The sequence below is a fragment of the Capra hircus genome, chromosome 3 (genome assembly GCF_001704415.2).
Source record: "Capra hircus breed San Clemente chromosome 3, ASM170441v1, whole genome shotgun sequence".
Classification (NCBI taxonomy): Eukaryota; Metazoa; Chordata; class Mammalia; order Artiodactyla; family Bovidae; genus Capra; species Capra hircus.
In genome coordinates, this window is record NC_030810.1 from 42314716 (window position 1) to 42337954 (window position 23239).

Below are 23239 nucleotides of genomic sequence, written 5' to 3' on the forward strand. Positions count from 1 at the left end.
ATATACTACTTTCTTTTATATTGTGACATATAATCCATTCAAATATGGTTTATGCTCTTTCTGAGTATTCAGAACACCTTGTAACAGGTATATCTGAAACTTTCGCAGTAGCTCATAAGCAGAGAATTCCTTGACTTTGCTGCCACCTGGGGGAAACACATCTCCTGTTATTAGCTCCTATTTGAACAACACTAGCTGCTGCTACTGCTAAGTTGCTTCAGTCATGTCTGTGTGACCCCATAGACAGCAGCCCACCAGGCTCCCCCGTCCCTGGGATTCTCCAGGCAACACTGGAGTAGGTTGCCATTTCCTTCTCCAATGCATGAAAGTGAAAAGTGAAAGTGAAGTCGCTCAGTCTTGTCTGACTCTTAGCGGTGGTAGGAACTAATTCTCTAATCCCAGGAAAACCTTTGTTTTCTCAGTTGTATTCTATCCTTCTCTTATCACCATATTTTTATTCAAGTGTCTGTCTCCTTGCTTAAATGGGAAGTTTGCTCAAGGTCATGTTTGTCCTGTTTCTCACTGCCCATTCTGTATATGCATTATATAATGTGTGGTTCATTGATTAGGCAGTTGATATATAATTAGGAAATGTATGAACTTATTTTTAAAACATTTTATTGAGTTCCTACTCTGCACTGGGTTCTATGTTTTGCACCTTTGCCTTCCTAGAACCTAAGACACAGAAGTTGCCTTCACAGTAGTAGATAAAATAATGTGCAAGAAACTACAAAATAGTTTTTTTTTTAATCTGTCCATTTGTCCAAGGAACCTAAAGAAAGGAAAATCTAAAGAGGGCTGAATGGGAAGGATATTAAGGAAGGCTTTGGAAAGATCTGTCTTTGAACTGAATCTTGAAATATGAAAAGGAGTTTTTGCCTAGTGCCAAAGTCAGTGAAAAAGGATGATAAATAAAGGAAGGGAAGTAGCCTATGAACAGAAGTTTATGCTTGAAAAGAAATCCATGGGTTTAGTTATCAAAGCAGTAGAAGAGACATTTTATTTAAGGGATACATTTCTGACGACCTCACATAAATTAAGTCCACACGTTTCCTGACCAAAATAGGCCAGCATTTCTGTTGACTAGCTATCACAATGCTGCCTGTGGCAAAACGGACAACCCAATTCATGAGCCACTTGACTAGTTGACCTTGAAATTTTGTCATTCTAGACAAATTTGTGGGGATTCATATGATTTCACGTTTACTTCATAAAGTACATGTGTTAATATTTCCATATTGCAGTATTTCAGATTTCCATGATTTAAACTCACATGAAATATACCCACATCACTCACTGATGAGGACAGTCGTTACTGTTGAACAAAGAATTTCCTTTAATGAGTGAGTATAGGTTGAAAATATTAATTATATATAGAAAATTTCAGATGATTTAGACATTGAATGGATTAATAAATCATCAAAGATCTGACTCTGACAATTGAGATAAAGTGCAGAAATAAGATGTAGGTCAGGAGCGTAGGTGACCAATATATTGGCTTATACTGACAACTTCTCTCATCATCCACCCAACATTGTAAGCCCTTTGAAGACAGAGGCTGTTTTGCTCATTTTTTTAATTGCCTTCCCACTTAAACAAACAACTTACATATGAGTCAATAAATGTTTATTGAATTAATAAATACCACCCCCTCCTCTTGATGACTTGCTTTCAAAAAACGAACTTTATCCTCTACCATGACACCATGTAGAGCTCATTTTGCAGAACCTGGGAAAAAACTGAGCAGAGTCCTTACCAAATAAAAAACATTCGAGCCACTGCTGCTAACAATATACTCGTGATGGTAGATGCTACAGTCTAATTAAAGTGCTCTGGCTAGCTGTTATCTTCTTCTAGAGTTGTCAAATAAAACTTTTCATGTCTCATATGTTGGAAAATGTTAGGTAGACTCAGCTTACGGAAATTCCAGGCTCAGTACCAATACATCACCAGTAAATCAAGCAAGGCTCATGAATCTAACACACAGAGAAGGAAGACAGCTGAGCTGACACCAAACTGGGAGATCAGCCATATTCTCAGGGAGAGATGGAGGGGCAAACTTCCAGACACCAAATTTCTCATTCAGAGCAGTTCAGAGTTAGAGATGATAATACCTGAGAGGGAAAAGGGTAACTTTAGGAAGTTTACCTGCCCCTCCACCTCTAACCCAAACCCAACTTTGCACATACAAGGCTATAGCAGTTCTTCACATAGCCATTTTGAATGTGTACCAAGGGCCATCTCACCGGAGCCATCTGTATCTCATCAGTCACAGTTACGCAGCATACAAGGTGCGTATAGGGCGAATAGAGTTTCCTATATTCAAGTGTGAGCCAACCTTTCATTGACCAAGCTCAATTTCCCTAGAAAGTACACTAGGGAACAGTGCAAAGGTCAATCATCCAGATGTATCCGGAAGTCGTAAAGAAGTTCACTCATTATAAATATTTATTATTTCCCAAAGAAGAATAATCATTTTTAGGTTTCTGCTTCTGGTCAAGATGGAGTAACCAATTGACCCTTCTACCTGAAAACACTTCAAAACGGACAAAATATATGAAACAATAATTTGCAAGACATGGGACCTCAGGGAAAGGACAGTCACGCCTGAGAGGTGAGGTGTGCCCTATGATTGCCCCGACTGACTTCCTGGGAAGTATCCAGGCCATGAATATAGAGAGAGCCCACCAGCCTCACGGCTGTTCGTGGGAGAAGTCTCACTGAGGCACGCTACACTGCAAAACTGGCTGAGGAGGGCGCCCGAGGAAGCTAAGGGCTTCGGGATCGGGAGAAGCTGGCAGTGGAGAAAGGACGCATATGGAGTCTGGAGCCGCGGACCCAGCCACAGGAACCTCAGGAGCCAGACGCTATAGAATCTGCCAGTGTCACTGGGGTGGCAGTACCCACACCCTGGGGCACCACGTCCCTCCTGCACTGCAGGAGCCTGATTCTAGATAAGCCATGAGCACTGCAAGAAGCCTGCCTAGCAAGCACACTGCAAGGAGGAAGAGAGAGAGAGAGAGAAAAAAAAAAATCTTCGTTTTGCAGTGTCTCTCTAGTGCCCTCTACTGACAAAATATAACATAGTGCCTGTTGGCCAAGGAAAAATACATACCTTAAGGGCCGGATACTAATTCTCTAAAAGCAGGTAGTAGAGGGTGAATTGGAACTCCATTAGCTTTATTTAGAAATTGACACAGAGATCCTAAATTTCATGTGGAAATACAAAGGACCTAAAATAGGCAAAACATTTTTGAAAAAGAACAAAGTTGGTAGAATAATGTTACTTGATTTCAGAACAATTTAAAAGCTACAGTATCAAGACATATTGGTGGTGGTTTTAGTATAAAGATGGACAGAATAGATCAATGGAACAGAACAGAGAATTTAGAAATAGACCCACACATATGTGGACAACTGAATTTTAACAAAATTGCCAAGTGGGTAAATTCTACAGATGGTAGTAGGATGATTAGATATATTCATCCACACAACTAAAAAATAAACCTGGACATATACCTCACAGAAAATATGCAAAAATTAGCTAAAAATGGATCACAACACTTAATGTAAAACTAAAAATAAAAAATTTCTAGAATAAAATAGGCGAAATTTTTGTGACTTTCAGGTTTATCTATGATTTCTTAGATAAGACTCCAAAAGAATAAACTGATTAAAACCCATAAAAGAATAAATTGATGAATTAAAAACGTCTGCTCTTTGAAAAAAAAACTTCTTCAAAGTTATTAATACTCTAAAGAGAAAGAAAAACAAGCCAGACTGGGAAAAAATCTGCAAAGCATATACCTGTTAAAAATATTTGTATCTAGAATGTACCAAAAACTCCCAAAATTCAGTAAAAGAACAGAAAACTCAGTTTACAAACTTGGCAGAAAGTTTGAGCAGACAGTTCATCCAAGCAGATAAATCTCAAAGAAACACACAAAAAGATGCTAACATCCTTAGCCATTAGGGAAATGCAGATTAAAACAACAATGAGATACCATTACTCACCTATTAGAGTGACTAAAATTAAAAAGACAGACTACCAAGTGTTGGTGAAGATGTGAAGGAATTAAAACTCTCATACTCAGCTATGCTTTCCACTTCAGAAAACAGTTTGGCAGTTTCTTAAAAAGTTAAAAGTTACACCTACCATGTGATCCAATCATTTTACTCATATTTATCCGAGAGAAATAAGAGCATGTGCCCATAGACAGACTTGTACACACATTAATCACAGATTTATTTGTAATAGGCAAAAAAAGGAAAGAATTCAAATGTTATTCAATAAAGGAATTTTTTTTAATTGCCTGTGGTATATCCATATTCTACCCAGCAATAAAAAGACATGAACTATTGATTGCCACACTATGTGAGTGAATCTCAAAATAATTATGCCGAGTGGAAAAAGCCAGATCAAAAAAATCACACACCTTTTGATTCTGTTTATATAAAAATTTTAGACAGTCCAAACTAATGTGTACTGTCAGAAAATATATTAGCGATTGCCAAGAGATAAGGAGGAAAGGATGGAAAAGTACAGGAGAGAAAACCAAAAACACAAGATGAAACGTTTAGGGACGTTGGAGATCTTGACTATCTTGATTGTGTGATTGTTTCACAGATGTACATTATGTCAAAAATTATGGAATTTTACACTATAAATAAGTGCCAGTTGTATATCAATTATATTTCAATAAGGCCCTTTTTATTTTTTTAATTTTTATTAGCCGACAGTTAATTTACAGTGTCGTGTTAGTTTCAGGTATACAGCAAAGTGAATCAGTTATGCCTGTACACACACCTACTCTTTTTCAGATTCTGTTCCCATATGATCATTACAGAGTCGAGTTCCCTGTGCTGTACAGTGGGTCCTTGTTAGTTATCTATCTTACATGGATTTGTGTGTACATGACAATCACAACCTCCCACTTTATCCCTCCCTGGCATACCCCATGGCAACCATAAGTTTGTTTTCTACATCTGTGACTTTATTTCTGTTCTATAAGTAAGTTCATTTGTCATATTTTTTTTAGATTCCATCTATAAGCGATATGTGATATTCGCCTTTCTCTGTCTGACTTACTTAGTATGAAAATCTCTAGGTCCATCCCATGTTGCTGCAAATGGCATTATTTTATTCTTTTTTTATGGCTGAGTAATATCCCATTCTATTAGATGAGCACCACATCTTCTTTATTCACTTCTGTGTTGATGGACATTCAGGCTGCTTTCCTGTCGTGGCTATCGTAAGCAGTGCTGCAGTGAACATTGGGGTACATGTATTTTTTGAATTACGGTTTTATCCCAATATAAGCCCAGAAGTGGGATTGCTGGATCAGATGATAGTTCTATATTTAGTTTTTTAAGGAACCTCCGTACTGTTCTCCATAATGATTGTACCAATTTAGATTCCCAACAGTGTAGAAGGGTTCCCTTTTCTGCACACCCTCTTCAAGCTTTATTGTTTGTAGATTTTTTGATGATGTCCATTCTCATCAGTGTGATGTGATATCTCATTGTAGTTGTGGTTTGCATTTCTCTAATAATTAGTGATGCTAAATAAAGCTTTTTTTAAAAAAAAAAAGGATTATTCTTCCTTCCAAATTATCATCCGGCTATATTAACTTATGTATGTGACTGATTTTATAGTTTCAACCAAATAGACAAGTTAACGGAATGAAGATCTAATTAAGTGGGAAGCAAAAAGTTTACCCCATGAGTCCATAAAAGAACATAATGAAGGCATCAATCATGTTACTTAGAGAGCTAAAATAAATCCCAATGAATAGTGTGACAACACTGTGTAGTTTAATATCTTCAAATATACTGCCAACAATTCAGAAATCAAACAGAGAGAGAACCATCAGGATAAATTATTCTATTTGTGAGGTGAACATAAAGACTTTTCTACAGGAAAAGAAAAGCTGTTTTATTCTAACAATGTAAAAACACCTTCAAAAAATAGCCACCTTTTGGAGGAAGTATTAATACAAAACTTTGAGTCCTCGAGTCTTAGAAATGAGTTAGTAATTCAGAGTGAATTGTAAGAGCTTACTTTTTCTCTCTTCTGCTATGTCATAGTATTACAGAAATCTTTGCTTTTCACAACTGCTTTGATTCACAGCATGTTGACCTGGGTTTCCTCTCTTTCCTCTCACGTGTTGTGACATGCCAGATGTATCGTGAAGATTACTGGAGAAATGGTGTTGTCTTTTCCTGCCGGGATCACCAGACACTTTGCCAACAATCCATCGCCAGCTGCTCTGACTTTTCGGGTGATAAATTTCAGCAGGTTAGAACACGTCCTGCCAAATCCCCAACTTCTCTGCTGGTAAATATATTTTCCACAAATTTTTTAAAGATGTAGGTGTCTTATCATGTTATTCTTAGATGAGGGATGTACCTTAGCAAAAGGGAAACACTGTAGAGAAATTATTGTTACTCAGATATATTTATAGATTGAATCCCAGAGCTCTGTATATATCTGTGTATGTATTATATATGTATACATATATGTATATGTATACATATATATTTTTTAATGGCCAACTATCTCAAGTGGCTAAAGAGACATTTGGAATAATAAAATTTATTCATTGTCTATTTTGCTTATCACTGGTAGACAATGGATGAGGATGATGGGAAATGAGCATAATAAAAGGAATAAAATTCATTTATTATATTGGCATCTTTTAAAAATCAAATGATATCTGAACTGTAAGCTACTCTTCATATAAGCTTTAAAAATCTCTTTGTGAGACATGTAATTTCATTACACTGTAATGGTAATTATTTTGATGGAACGTTACCTGTGTGGCATCAAAGAAACTTTTCTAAATTTGTTTATATAAATACATTTCACATTCTTATTAAATACAAACGTGATGTTTTGTCATATATGTGCATATCCACGTTCACACAACACATACACACATACAAACTATTAAAAGTGATCCACTATACATGTTTATTATTGGCAATGGATGAGACAAAAAGAAACATTCGTGGTAGTTTTTCCATCAACAAGTCCTGATATTTCATCTAAAATTCTATCTCTAAAATAGCCACATTTTCCCTTTATCATGGCTTCTATCCAAATGATAACCATCATTTCCCTGGACAACAGCCAGTGCTTTCCTCTTCCCCTCTCTGCCTCCAATCTTGCCACACTCCTATACACAATAGCCAGCTCTTTGGATGTAAATCAGGTTGTCCTCCCTTATAACCTTCGGGAGGCCTCACATTACATTGCCTTCAAGGTCCTGATTCATCCACTCTTGCCTGTCTGTCTATCCTTATCTCCCACCATCCTCTTCGGAATCCTTCCAGCTGCAGCCATACCTGCCCATCTTGGGAATGGCTGAGTCCCTTCCCACATCAAAGTTTTGTACACTTGATTACTCTACCTTCAATAGGATTTCCACTCTTTTCCGCCAGACTTTTTTGTACACTTGTTTACTCTGCCTTCAGTAAGATTTCCACTCTTCTCTACCAGACTCCTACTCATCCTTCAGATCTCAGCTCCACTCAGCCTTGCCTGACCATCCCACTCTCCTCCCTACTCCCAAACTAAATCATGTAACCTTGTTATTCTCTCTCAAGATTCCTGTTCTTTCCATTGTCACACTTACTAAAACCAGTAATTATATATCTGCTTGCTTTCTTCATTCATCCACCTTCCCTACTAGACCATAAAACACATGAGGGAATAAAACACATCTGTTGGATCACCACCATATCCTCAGTACCTTCCACTGTGCCCAATAAGGACTTGAATAGTACTTGTTGAATGAATGAACAATTCAACTATAATTTAAAGAGATTTATCAAGCTGGATATTTATGAAGAAATAGCTAAAGGTCATTTGGAATTTGAGGGCCAATACAGTCACTCTCTTTCTTGACTGCATGAGACTTTTTCACTCCAGTGATGAAAAGACAGTCACAGGTCTTTCAGATGATGACTAAAATCACCCCCTTCTCGTTAGTCTTTATGATGGTTTAACTGGTAAACCTGATTCCGGGCTTAAAAATATAAATGAAATGCTCACCTATGAAGTGAAAGATAAACATGAAATGGCCAAGATTGGAAATGAACAACTTTCTATTTCAACTTTTTATTTCGGTTTTCCTCTGTGGTTTTGATGTGCACGTTGAGCCAGTTAATTTTATTTTTCTAGGTTCCTCCATCTGCAATTAGGAATTGTGTGCCACTATTTTACCAGTTTGTTTGTAAATATCACAGGTGGGATAGTCATAGTTTTTGCTGCATTTTTAGGCAGATATGTTACCAAGTTCTTAGGCATATATATATATATATATACCTATACAATTATATATATACATATATATATCAGAGTTTTATATTTATATTAATACTTCAGTCTTATGAATTGAATTAAATATCAGCCTGAGAATATTCCTGTTTGACAAAACATTATATAGACCCTTAAATTGTTTTCTAAACAAAACGAAAGCTCTCATTAATTTGGACTTTATTCAATGTCTTTGATGGTTGTGTTAGGGCTGGGATTGCCTGCGTGTGTGCTCAGCCATGCTCCACTCTTTGGGACCCCACAGATTGCAGTCTCCCACAATCAGACTCCTCTGTCCATGGGATTCTCCAGGCAAGAATACGGGATTGGGTTGCCATTTCCTCCTCCAGGGAATCTTCCACACCCAGGGATCAAACCTGTATTTCCTACATCTCCTGCATTGCAGGCAGACTCTTAACAGCTGAATCACTGGGGAAGCCCAGGGCTATGACTGGTGACCCATTAGTCCTACAGCCTGTTTGGTGTTTGTTATACAATAAAGCTCCTCCACCACTACTACCACACCTACTTTTTAAAAGGCAATGGGACCCAACATTATTCTCAAACACAGCTCAAGACTCCTTTCATCTGTCATCTTAATCCTCTCTATTATCTTTACTGAAAGACATTTATGCTACCAGCTTCATCCCTGGAGACGTTTGGGTTTGCAATCCCTATGAGAGGGACCAAACTGAAATTTACTTCTACTTCTCCCTTATGAAAGGATTTGTTTACCAAGGATGTTTAGGAACAATCATTAAACCAATTACGAATCTAAAGAATTCTCAAGTCTTCTTGAGCATTCAAGAATTGCATCTTTGTATAAGCTTTGGATTGCCAAATCTTTCTTAATTATTTATTAAAGCAAGTTTTCCTGAGGAATTATCATAGACATATGACTCAGCTTATTGTGTTGTTAAATATATAATTGAGATTTTTCAGTTATTCTGATTTGCTTAGCACAACTTAATAAAATGCTGTTGTTCAGTCACTAAGTTGTGTCCGACTCTGCAATCCTGTGGCCTGCAGCATGCCAGGCTTCCCTGTCCTTCACTATCTCCCAGGGTTTGCTCAAACTCATGTCCCTTGAGTCAGTGATGCCATCCAACCATTTCATCCTCTGAAACCCCCTTCTTCTCTTGCCCTCAATCTTTCTCAGCATTAGGGTCTTTTCCAGTGACTTGGCTCTTCACATTAGGTGGCCAGAGTGTTGGAGCTTCAGCTTTAGCATCAGTCCTTCCAATGAATATTCAGGGTTGATTTCCTTTAGGATTGACTGTTAGATCTCTTTGCTGCCCACCAGGCTCTCAAGAGTCTTCTCCAGCACCACACATCAAAAGCATCAATTTTTCAGTGCTCAGCCTTCTGTTAGGTTCAACTCTCAAATCTGTACATGACTACTGGAAAAACCATAGCTTATTAACATTAATAAAATAAAATGTTGCTGAATATTAATTCCATGTCTGTTTTGGTATAGTGCAGTAAGACTGACCTGGGCTGTATTCCTGATCCTGTTACTTATTTAGCAATTCAACCTTAAGTAAATTACTTAATTTTGGTGAGCTTCTATTATTCTAGTCTCCTGCCTCCTTGTATAGCTATTCCTTGAGAAGCTCTGGATAACTTGGATGTTTTAGATAATAACAGTTTATACAGCCTTTATTAGCATCCTTAGCTTGACTTGGCCAGGGGCAAAGACAAGGGGCCAAGAGCCTTTTCCATCCACTTTTTACCTGTCCAGAGTAATAGGACTTTGCTTTGTCCTCAACAACCTGTATCAGGCACAACAGAACCATAGGGTCTTGCTGATACTTGGGCCCTACAACCACTCTGGACCAGGATCATTTTTAAGGCTTGATTATATTTGGCTTCTGGAGGCTGAATCGTAGAAATTGACAATTCATCTTTATCACACCCTTCTCCCTAGTGGCCCAGAGGGTAAAGCATCTGCCTGCAATGCAGGAGACCTGGGTTCGATTCCTGGGTCCCCTGGAGAAGGAAATGGCAACCCACTCCAGTACTCTTGCCTGGAAATTACCATGGACAGAGAAGCCTGGTAGACTATAGTCCATGGGATTGCAAAGAGTCTGAGCGACTCTTTTTCCCTCTAATTTTCTCTTTTTATAACATCCACTTGTCTTTAGAAAAGAAGATCCTTCTTTCTTTGCATGGTAGATATTAGTGAAATAGTTTATAGCATAGATAACAGAGTGCCTAGCACATAATAGATACTCAAAAAATTCTAGCTACTGTTATCTTATTCTACAGGATATTCTGAAAGTGAAATGTCAGTAAGTTACTTAGACACATGGGCCCTCAATTTCCTCATTATGCAGGAAGAGCAAATGCTTTTCACAGTCTTGCCTGATTCTTTTGCCATTGAGGCAAGCATTTTCAAGAAACATCAGGGGAAGCTATCAACTCCCTTAGGGATTCAAAACTCATCTAATTCACCAAGACTGCACTCTCTAGTGTAACTGCCATGGTTATTATCACTTAAATTCCAGGATCATTTTGTAAGTGAGGTGACTTTGTATGATTTAGACACTCTTAGATGAACTACTGTGAATATTAAAAATGGAGCATGATAATTTTAGTAACACACTTTTCTCCTCAGTTGGAGACAAAGAACATGTTTACTTAGAGCCAAATATTTAAATCAGTAATTTCTGAGAACCTACTGTTGAAGTAAATTCAAAAGAAAATCAATGTATATGACTCCTTGACTGCATTAACTGACTAATTTAGAGGAAATAGTGGTGATGTATTAGAGCTATTAAATTTGAGTTAATAAATAATTCACTCTTTGAAGCAACCAGTTATCATTATGATTGGTTAATATCACTGGGTACTCATTGGATTTACAGCAATACAATAATGCCTCACTGTGGGTATTTATGGGCTTCCCTGGTAGCTTAGATGGTAAAGAATCCGCCTGCATGCAAGAGACCTGGGTTTGACCTCTGGAATCCCTGGAGAAGGAAATGGCAACCCACTCCAGTATTCTTGCCTGGAGAATTCCTGAGGAGCCTGGTGAGCTACAGTCCATGGGTTGCAAAGAGTCACACACAACTGAGTGACTAACACTTTCACTTTCACTTTCATGGGTACTTATTAACATAATACCATTCAGAGCGGCAACTCTACTATTGTTAATAATATACTCAGTATAAATTCTCAGAGATTGAGCTAGAAATCAGATGATAATTTGCTAAGATGCTTTTTTTGTCTTTTGTGTTTTTCACAAGATGCTACTCAATCAGTTTTTCTTCCCAATTAAATAGCGATAATACCCAAAATGATGCCAATGCCAAGGAATTCTGGGTAAACATGCCAAATTTGATGACTCACCTAAAGAAAGTGTCGGAACAAAAACCCCAGGCTACGTATTATAATGTGGACATGCTCAAATATCAGGTAAGACTGTTTATATGGTCAGGGTGCCTCTTTCATATTACAAATGTATATTTTGTCAACTTTACAAAAATGTACAATGTGAGAGTTGTGAGTCAGGTTTTATTTGGGGCAAAATTAGGACTATAGCCTTGGAGGCAACATTTCAGATAACTCTGAGAAATTGTAACAAAGAAGTAGGAGGGAAGTCAGTATATATTTGATTTTGGTGAAGGGAAAGTACATGCAATTAAGCACATATTTTTTGGCAGGTTTCTTCTAGTCTTATGAAGGTTACTGCTACTCATGAGGAGCAGATATTGCTGTAGCCACGCATTCCGGGAAACAAACTCACTCAGAAGGACAGTGCAGATAGTGGAGTGCAGTTTATTACACCGGCGGGCCCAAGGCAGAGTCTCCTCTTAGCCAAGGACCCCCCCCAGCGTTTGTGAAAATCTTTTATACCCCATGTGTACGTGTCTGAACCCACCACTCCAAATTCCTTGAGACTTACATAAACCAAGGAAAATACAATCCCAATAACCCCATCATTCACATCCTATGTGCTCATGTGCTCAAACAATTAGCCAATAATCAATAAATCCGAGGTTACACTCTGATTGATACAGAAAAATTTATGGCCTGTATGGAGGAAGGGGTGATTAGCGTATGTTTTCTCTCAGGTGATGAGTAACCTAGATACGATCTTCAAGGTTCCCCTGTCTGGAGGGGGTCTTATCCTTCTGTTGTTGTTTTCATAGGCACTAAACACAGAGTTCAGAGTTCATTAGAAAGGTGGCCGAGCATGATCAGCATAAACAGGCCTAAGATGGAGTCCAGGCCCTATGAATTCCTTCTTCAATATCACCATGAAGGATTTTAGTGCTTTTCTAGATATGAGAACTAGGCTCATAAAATCAGCTCTGAAAAATATCTAACTTTCAGAAGACCTGTTCTGCTGGTTTTCCCCAGACCACTAAGTACCTCATTTCTGCTTTCCACCCTAAACTTCTTTCAGGGGCTGTTGAAAATCAGCAGTTACAGCAGCACATGGTTTAATCCTTGTAGAGGCAGAAGGCAAGTGCCAATTTGTAGTTGACAATTCTAGCATACTTAACATTAAATAAAAGTAAAGTAACATTTCTTTAAATATTACTTAAAGCTATAATCTATAAGAATATAGAGATCATAAAAGGCTGTGTAGAGGCTATTTAGAATATTCATACATTATTTGAAACTTAAAAGTAAAAAAAAAATTTTATTCAAATTTAGGGAAACAGGCCACAGAAATGAATTTGCAGAAAACTATGTCAATTAAGATTCCAAATATTGACAAAATAGTTTACTGTAATTTTGTTAAGGGGGCTTCCTAGGTGGCAGAGTGGTAAAGTATCTGCCTGCAACGCATGAGACATGGGTTCAATCCTTGATTCAGAAAGCTCCCCTGGAGAAGGAAATGTCTACCCACTCCAGTATTCTTGCCCGGAAAATTCCATGGGCAGAGGAGCCTGGTAGGCTACAATCCATCGGGGTCACAAAGAATCAGACACAATAGTTTCTAAACAAAATTTTGTTAAGAACATTACTGTACTAAAATCTGTTATTTTAAACAACTAAATGTAAGTAAGTTGGATTTTTTAAAATAAGGTGATAGTCCCACAAAATGAATTCTAATGAAACTTATCTTAAGAAATAATTTAAGGTTAACATTAACAAATTGAAAGATAAAAACCACATGATTATCTCAATAGATGCAGAGAAAGCCTTTGACAAAATTCAGCATCCATTTATGATAAAAACTCTCTGGAAAGCAGGCATAGAAGGAACATACCTCAACATAATAAAAGACATATATGATAAACCTACAGCAAACATTACCCTCAATGGTGAAAAATTGAAAGCATTTCCCCTAAAGTCAGGAACAAAACAAGGGCACCTGTTCTCACCACTACTATTCAACATAGTTTTGGAAATTTTAGCCACAGCAATCAGAGAAGAAAAAGAAATGAAAGAAATCCAGATTGGAAAAGAAGTAAAACTCTCACTGTTAGCAGATGACATGATCCTCTACACAGAAACCCTAAAGACACCAGCAGAAAATTACTAGAGCTAATCAATGAATATAGGAAAGTTGCAGGATATAAAATTAACACAAAAAAATTCCTTGCATTGCTATACACTAATGGTGAGAAAACAGAAAGAGAAATTAAGGAAAGAATTCCATTCACCATTGTAACAAAAAGAATGAAATACTTAGGAATAAATCTACCTAAAGAAACAAAAGACCTATCTATAGAAAACTATAAAACACTGTTGAAAGAAATCAAAGATGACACAAATAGATGGAGAAATATACCATGCTCATGGATCAGAAGAATCAATATAGTGAAAATCAGTATACTACCCAAAGCAATCTATAGATTTAATACAATCTCTATCAAGATACCAAAGGTATTTTTTCACAGAACTAGAACAAATAATTTCATTAATTTGTATGGAAATACAAAAAACCTCAAATAGCCAAAGCAATCTGGAGAAAGAAGAATGGAACTGGAGGAATCAATCTGCCTGACTTCAGGCTCTACTACAAAGCCACAGTCATCAAGACAGTATGGTACTGGCACAAAGACAGAAATATAGATCAATGGAACAAAATAGAAAACCCAGAGATAAATCCATGCACCTATGGGTACCTTATCTTTGACAAAGGAGGCAAGAATATACAATGGAGAAAAGACAAACTCTTTAACAAGTGGTGCTGGGAAAACTGGTCAATCACCTGTAAAAGAATGAAACTAGAATACTTTCTAACACCATTAACAAAAATAAACTCAATAAACTCAAAATGGATTAAAGATCTAAATGTAATACCAGAAACTATAAAACTCCCAAAGGAAAACATAGCCAAAACACTCTCTGATATAAATCACAGCAGGATCCTCTATGACCCACCTCCCAGAATAGTGGAGATAAAAGCAAAAATAAACAAATGGGACCTAATTAAACTTAAAAGCTTTTGCACAACAAAGGAAACTATAAGCAAGGTGAAAAGACAGCCTTCAGAATGGGAGAAAATAATAGGAAATGAAGCAACTGACAAAGAACTAATCTCAAAAATATACAAGCAGTTCATGTAGCTCAATATGAGAAAAATAAATGACCCAAACAAAAAATGGGCCAAAGAACTAAATAGACATTTCTCCAAAGACATACAGATGGCTAACAAACACATGAAAAGATGCTCAACATCACTCATTATCAGAGAAATGCAAATCAAAACCACAATGAGGTACCATCTCATACTGGTCAGAATGGCTGCTATCAAAAAGTGTACAAACAATAAATGCTGGAGAAGGTGAGAAGAAAAGGGAACCCTCTTACACTGTTGGTGGGAATGCAAATTAGTACAGCAGCTATGGAGAACAGTGTGGAGATTCCTTAAAAAACTGGACATAGAACTCCCATACAACCCAGCAATCCCACTCCTGGGCATACACACCGAGGAAACCAGAATTGAAAGAGACACATTTACCCCAGTGTTCATCACAGCACTATTTATAATAGCCAGTACATGGGAGCAACCTAGATGTCCATCAGCAGATGAATGGATAAGAAAGCCGTGGTACATATACACAATGGAGTATTACTCAGCTATTAAAAAGAATACATTTGAATCTAATGAGTTCTAATGAGGTGGATGAAACTGGAGCCTATTATACAGAGTGAAGTAAGTCAGAAAGAAAAACACCAATACAGGATACTAATGCATATATATGGAATGTAGAAAGATGGTAACAATGACCCTATATGGGAGACAGCAAAAGAGACACAGATATAAAGTATAGACTTTTGGACTTTGCTGGAGAAGGCCAGGGTGGGATGATTTGAGAGAATAGCATTGAAACATGTATATTACATATGTGAAATAGATCACCAGTCCAAGTTCGATGCATGAAACAGGGCACTCAAAGCTGGTACACTGGGACAATGCTGAGAGATGGGTTGGGAGGGAGGTGGGGGGGGGGTCAGGATGGGGGACAATTGTACACCCATGGCTGATTCATGTCAGTGTAAGGCAAAAACCACTTACTATACTGTAAAGTAATTAGCCTCCAATTAAAATAAATTAATTAATTTTTTAAAAAGAAATAGTTTAAAGTTAAAAGAATGTTTGGTACATCACATTACAGGATATGAGAACTTTCTTTCTGTGTTTAGGATTGCCCTTTACCCAAGATTATTACTGATCTAATAATCCTGTTTCAAAACAGGATTCTACAGAGCCTGAGTATCCCACTGATTCCCAGCCACTTGATCTCCTAGGTTATTTTTTGAGCATTGCAATTTTTGTGATTAAATATGCTCAAATTATTGTGTTTAAGATGAGGAAACTAAATTATTACTTTTGAAAGTTGCACTTTTTAATAGAAATCAGTACATCCCAAACATAAGTGCACTTTAAAACCACCAGGGGAGTTAAAAAAAATGCTGATTCTGAGCTGGTCTTAAGTATAGATATAGATAGATACCTAAATTAAAATTTATTTATAGATAAATAGAGATGGAGATAGGGAAGAAGAGAGGGTTAGAGATAGTGATGACAGGGACAGAGACATCTTCTGAGCCCTGACACTCTCAGAGATTTTTTTAAATTAGTTCAGGATGTGACCAGTTCAGGTGCTCAGTCATGTCTGACTCTTTGCGACCTGATGAACCGCAGCATGCCAGGCCTCCCTGTCCATCACCAACTCCCGGAGTTTACTCAAACCCATGCCCATCGATTCGGTGATGCCATCCAACCATCTCATCCTCTGTCGTCCCCGTCTCCTCCTGCCCTCAATCTTTCCCAGCATCAGGGTCTTTTCAAATGAGTCAGCCCTTCACATCAGGTGGCCAAAGTATCGGAGTTTCAGCTTCAACATCAGTCCTTCCATGAACACCCAGAACTGACTTCAGGATCAACTGGTTGGACCTCCTTGCAGTCCAAAGGACTCTCACGAGTCTTCTCCAACACCACAGTTCAAAAACACCAATTCCTTGGCTCTCAGCTTTCTTTATAGTCCAACTCTCACATCCATACATGACCACTGGAAAAACCATAGCCTTGACTAGATGGACCTTTGTTGACAAAGTAGTGTCTCTGCTTTTTAATATACTGTCTAGGTTGGACATGACTTTTCTTCCAAGGAGTAAGCGTCTTTTAATTTCATGGCTGCAGTCACCACCTGCAGTGATTTTGGAGCCCCAAAAAATAAAGTCAGCCACAGTTTCCCCATCTATTTGTTATGAAGTGATGGGACCAGATGCCATGATCTTTGTTTTCTGAATGTTGAGCTTTAAGCCAACTTTTTCACTCTCCTCTTTCACTTTTATCAAGAGGCTTTTTAGTTCCTCTTCACTTTCTGCCATAAGGGTGGTGTCATCTGCATATCTGAGGTTATTGATATTTCTCCCAGCAATCTTGATTTCAGGTTGTGCTTCATCCAGCCCAGCGTTTCTCATGTACTCTGCATAGAAGTTAAATAAGCAGGGTGACAATATACAGCCTTGACGTACTCCTTTCCCAATTTGGAACCGGTCTGTTGTTTCATGTCCAGTTCTAACTGTTGCTTCCTGACCTGCATACAGGTTTCTCAAGAAGCAGGTCAAGTGGTCTGGTATTCCCATCTCTTTCGGAATTTTCCATGGTTTATTGTGATCCACACAGTCAAAGGCTTTGGCACAGTCAATAAAGCAGAAATAGTGTTTTTCTGGAACTTTCTTGCTTTTTTGATGATCCAGCGGATGTTGGCAATTTGATCTCTGGTTCCTCTGCCTTCTCTAAAACCAGCTTGACTATCTGGAAGTTCACGGTTCACGTATCACTGAAGCCTGGCTTGGTGTCTTTAGAGCATTACTTTACTAGCATGTGAGATGAGTGCAATTGTGTGGTAGTTTGAGAATTCTTTGGCATTGCCTTTCTTTGGGATTGGAATGAAAACTGACTTTTTCCAGTCCTATGGCCACTGCTGAGTTTTCCAAATTTGCTGGCATATTGAGTGCAGCACTTTGACAGCATCATCTTTCAGGATTTGAAATAGCTCAACTGGAATTCCATTACCTCCACTAGCTTTGTTCATAGTGATGCTTCCTAAGGCCCACTTGACTTCACATTCCAGAATGTCTGCCTCTAGGTGAGTGATCATACCATCATGATTATCTGGGTTGTGAAGATCTTTTTTGTACAGTTCTTCCATGTATTCTTGACCACCTCTTCCTAATATTTTCTTCTGTCAGGTTCATACCATTTCTGTCCTTTATCGAGCCCATCTTTGCATGAAATGTTCCCTTGGTGTCTCTAATTTTCTTGAAGAGATCTCCAGTCTTTCCCATTCTTTTGTTTTCCTCTATTTCTTTGCATTGATTACTGAGGAAGGCTTTCTTATCTCTCCTTGCTATTCTTTGGAACTCTGCATTCAAATGGGCATATCTTTCCTTTTCTCCTTTGCTTTTTGCTTCTCTTCTTTTCACAGATATTTGTAAGGCCTCCACAGACAGCCATTTTGCTTTTTTGCATTTCTTTTTCTTGGAGATGGTCTCAATCCCTGTCTCCTGTACAATGTCACGAACCTCCATCCATAGTTCATCAGGCACTCTGTCTATCAGATCTAGTCCTTTAAATCTATTTCTCACTTCCACTGTATAGTCATAAGGGATTTGATTTAGGTCATACCTGAATGGTCTAGTGGTTTTCCCCACTTTCTTCAATTTAAGTATGAATTTGGCAATGAGTTCATGATCTGAGCCACAGTCAGCTCCCGGTCTTGTTTTTGCTGACTGTATAGAGTTTCTCCATCTTTGGCTGCAAAGAATATAATCAATCTGATTTCGGTGTTGACCATCTGGTGATGTCCATGGGTAGAGTCTTCTCTTGTGTTGTTGGAAGAGGCTGTTTGCTATGACCAGTGCGTTCTCTTGGCAAAAGTCTATTAGCCTTTGCTCTGCTTCATTCTGTACTCCAAGGCCAAATTTGCCTGTTACTCCAGGTATTTCTTGACTTCCTTTTTGCATTCCAGTCCCCTATAAGGAAAAAAAAAAAATCTTTGTTGGGTGTTAGTTCTTAAAAGGTCTTATAGGTCTTCATAGAACAGTTCAACTTCAGCTTCGTCAGCATAACTGGTCAGAGCATAGACTTGGATTACAGTGATATTGAATGGTTTGCCTTGGAAACGAACAGAGATCATTCTGTCATTTTTGAGATTGCATCCAAGTACTGCATTTCGGACTCTTCTGTTGACTATTATGGCTACTCCATTTCTTCTAAAGGATTCTTGCCCACAGTAGTAGATATAGTGGTCATCTGAGTTAAATTCACCCATTCCAGTCCATTTTAGCTTGCTGATTCCTAGAATGTTGATGTTCAGTCTTGCCATCTCCTGTTTGACCACTTCCAATTTGCCTTGATTCATGGACTCAACATTCCAGGTTCCTATGCAATATTGCTCTTACAGCATCGGACCTTGCTTCTATCACCAGTCACATCTACAAGTGGGTGTTATTTTAGCTTTGGCTCCATCCCTCATTCTTTCTGGAGTAATTTCTCCAATGATCTCCAGTAGCATATTGGCCACCTACCAACCCAGGGAGTTCATCTTTCAGTGTCCTGTCTTTTTGCCTTTTCATACTGTTCATGGCATTCTCAAGGCAAGAATACTGAAGTGGTTTGCCATTTTCTTCTCCAGTGGATGACATTCTGTCAGACCTCTCCACCATGACCTGTCTGTCTTAGGTGGCTCCACATGGCATGGCTTAGTTTCATTGAGTTAGACAAGGATGTGACCAAGGTGTACATATTTTTACAAGAGCTCCAAGTGATTATAATGCACCCCATAGGCTGAAAATGCACCCAGTGGGCTCACATGTTGTAAGGAAACCATTGAACATGAAGTGTCTATGTGCTGGTACATTGCTCAAAAATACAAATGGGTGTAACATTTTTCTAATAAGAATAGTATTGTCTAAGCTTTAAACATCATTATGACAAAGCCTAGAAAGGTAGACAGAATTCACTTATTGCAATATGAACGTGATGTAAAGTATTAATATGTAGGCAGGAGACTGAATTCTGGAATTAAGTCAGCTTCCCTACTGTCCACTGACCTTGGACACTTAATCTCCCTGAGCCTCAGTTTCCTCATCTGCAAATAAGGATAAAAATGATTCTCAGCTAGGTATTTTTTAAGCTGTGGAGAACTAACAGCTTAACATATTTCAGAAGTAGCCTTAAGTCTGCCATTTTGCTTTAAATGAGAAATCCTTTTTGTTGTGGTTTAGTTGTAATGTTGTTATTGTTTTTCAACAATGCAGGGGATTAGGTGGGAGGCATTATTAGCACTTTGTGGAATCACTCTCAAATCAAAGCAAGTTTACTTTCTGGCTACCAGTAGCACCCTCCCCCAGTAACTGAGCCAATCACATGTCCATAAAGCCCCTCATTGGGCAGAGGAACTACTATGAAGTTGAGAACTCCTGCCGAGGAGAAGAGTGTAGAAATGGCAAGGGAGAGCGAGTCTGCTCTTCTTTTGAGCTCTTAAATAACAGACTTCTAAATAAGAGTTCATTTGCAGAGGACTGGGCTGCTAAAAATAAAGTGTAGAAACTTTATTATAAGGTTTATTATAGAGATTGTTGTAAAGTTTTAAAACTTTTATTATAATGACCATCTAACTAAAATTATGTCATCAAAAGCCATGTCTTTCATTTTATAAAAGGATCCATGTCTGGTTTTGTTTCCAAATCAACCATACCCGCTCTGTAAGTGCAGCCTGTCTTCAGGACCCTTCCCCATGGTGTCCATATGTACAGGCATTGCTAAGCCAATGAAAAGCTGTTTATAGTCTTCAAAATCATCAGAACTCATACTCCATGAATAAAACTTCAAGACTACAGACATCACCCACGCAACCCCTGCAGTGCTCATATACTTGTAAAAGGCAGAAATAATAACCTTGCAAAATTTTCACTGTGGATCCAAGATTCAAGTTGGTATTATTGTTTTATAACTTTTTGCTGATTCTTCAAATCTGACTCTTCCTTAGTCAAATTCACAGTTGTTTCTAACTAGAATTGACAGTAGACTGTAGAATGCAGTACTGCCAGTTAGAAGATCTGGGTTTAAGTCCTTAAAATGGCAAATCCAACAAGAGTAATCATAACTTGCTTTGTCTAACTCGCTATTTGTGAAGAGCAAATATGATAAGATATTAATAGGTTACATGTATTAAAATGTTAATTCCTTATTATATATTAAGCACTATGCTGAGTGTTTCATATAAAACACCTTCTTCAATCATCCTAACATCTCTAGGTATAAGTATTATTCTCATTCCCAGGACTTATCTAGTAGTTCAGTGATTCAGACTCCAGCCTTCCAGTGAAGGGAGCATGAGTTTGATCCCTGGTGAAGGTACTCAAGGGCTTCCCAGGAAGCACTAGTGGTGAAGAACCAGCCTGCCAGTGCAGGAGATGTAAGAGATGTGGGTTTGATCCCTGGGTGGGAAGATCCCCTGGAGGAGGGCCTGGCAACCCACTCCAGTATTCTTGCCTGGGGAATCCCATGGACAGAGGAAACTAGTGGGCTAGAGTCCATAGGGTTGCACAGAGTCAGACACAACTGAAGCAACTTAGCATGCACACATGAGGGTACTAAGATCCTACATACCACGTGGTGTGGCCAAAAAAATTAAAAAGTAAATATTTTAGAAAGTTATTATCATTCTCATTTGGCAGATGAGGAAATAACAGAGGCATAGAGAGGTTTTTAATGACTGGTCCAAGATCACTCAGCTTGGAAGTGACAAGCAGAATTCATACTGAGATATATCTGAAAAACCCAAAACACTAATTTGAAAAGATACATGCACCCCAGTGTTCATAGCAGCATTATCTACAATTTGCCAAGGTACAGAATCAGCCTGTTTCTATCAACAGGTGAATGGATAAAGAAGATGTGGGATATATGTATATCTATATGTATACAGTAGAATACTATTCAGCCATAAAAAGAATGAATTTTCACTATTTGCAGCAACATGAATGGGTTTGGAGGACATTATTGGAGAAGGAAATGGCAACCCACTCCAGTGTTCTTGCCTGGAGAATCCCAGGGATGGGGGAGCCTGGTGGGCTGCCATCTATGGGGTCACACAGAGTCGGACATGACTGAAGTGACTTAGCAGCAGCAGCATTCTAAGTGAAATAAGTCAGACAGAGAAGGACAAATACTGTATCACTTATATGTGGAATCTTAAAAATACAACCAACTAATGAATATAACAAAAAAAGAAGTAGACTCACAGATATAGAGAAAAAGCCAGTGGTCACCAGTGGAAGGGCATTGGTAGGATTTTCAGAGGTGCAAACTGTTATGTATAAAATAAGGTACAAGGATATATTATACAACATAGAGAATATAGCCAATACTTTCTAGTAACTATAAATGGAGTATAACTTTTTAAAACTGTGAATCACTATGTTATGCACCTGTAACTTATATAATATTGTACAGCAATTGCACTTCAACTTTAAAAAGAAAGAACTCACACCCAGGACTATCTGCCTTCTTGGCCTCAGCTCCTGAGCACTGTGATACCATCTGCCTAACTGACATGAAATGAATTGCAAACTCTAAAGTGTTATGAAGATTTTAATCATTGATTTTATGTTTTTAATCTGTAACTGTTTACCCGAAGCATCCAAATCTCACTTACCCATCATGGTGACATTTTTTTTACTGACTGCTCATTTGTGAGCAGCACAAGGATCTTTTGATATCTATGAATATTCTCATAGGACATAATCATAGCTTCTGGCTCTGTTTCAGATTAATAGTCAAGCCTTAAATGTTCTCTTTTCTGTCTTTGGCAAGGTGTCAGCCCAGGGCATTCAGTCCACGCCTCTGAACTTGGCAGTGAACTGGCGATGTGAACCAGCAAGCACCGACCTGCGCATAGATTACAAGTACAATACAGATGCAATGGCAACAGCCGTGGCCCTCAACAACGTGCAGTTCTTGGTCCCCGTGGATGGAGGGGTAACCAAGCTCCAGGCGGTGCTTCCACCAGCAGTCTGGTAAGGAGCCACTAGCCCCCTTCCTCTTCACCAAAGAGCTCCTTCTGGCAAAGGCTTAACAGACATTTTAACATTTGTGTTTCCTATAGGAAGAGATCACAGTAGGCCTGGGTGTCAGGGTTCAGGGCAGAAAACAGAAACTGCTATAGCTATTTCAAGCAGAAAATGATTTAACACAGGGATTTCGTTCATGCACAAAAAGAACAAGGTTTAGGCTGGATCTCCAAGAATATTTCCCAGAACACTGCAGAACTGACCCACCAGGGGAGTTGCTACCTCTGCTGCAACCAGGAAGGAGAGAAGGCTGTCAGTGGAGCCACTGAATTCGAGAATCCACCACCCTCATGAGAATCCAAGGATAAGAAAGCTCCTACTGGCACTGCCTAAACTGCTTCTCAACAACTGCAAAACCAAGAC

General features: G+C 38.4%; 1 protein-coding gene across 8 annotated transcripts in view; it reads left to right on the forward strand.

Annotated features, from left to right (window-relative positions):
- The window catches only part of SGIP1 (SH3 domain GRB2 like endophilin interacting protein 1), a 232570-nt gene that overhangs the window by 204812 nt on the left and 4519 nt on the right, over window positions 1–23239 (forward strand). For all 8 annotated transcript variants that reach the window (XM_018045247.1, XM_005678298.3, XM_013962763.2 and 5 more), the window contains 3 exons: window positions 6182–6337; window positions 11605–11737; window positions 22620–22822. In XM_018045247.1, the coding sequence (XP_017900736.1) occupies window positions 6182–6337; window positions 11605–11737; window positions 22620–22822 (492 nt within the window). The remainder of the gene's footprint in view (window positions 1–6181; window positions 6338–11604; window positions 11738–22619; window positions 22823–23239) is intronic.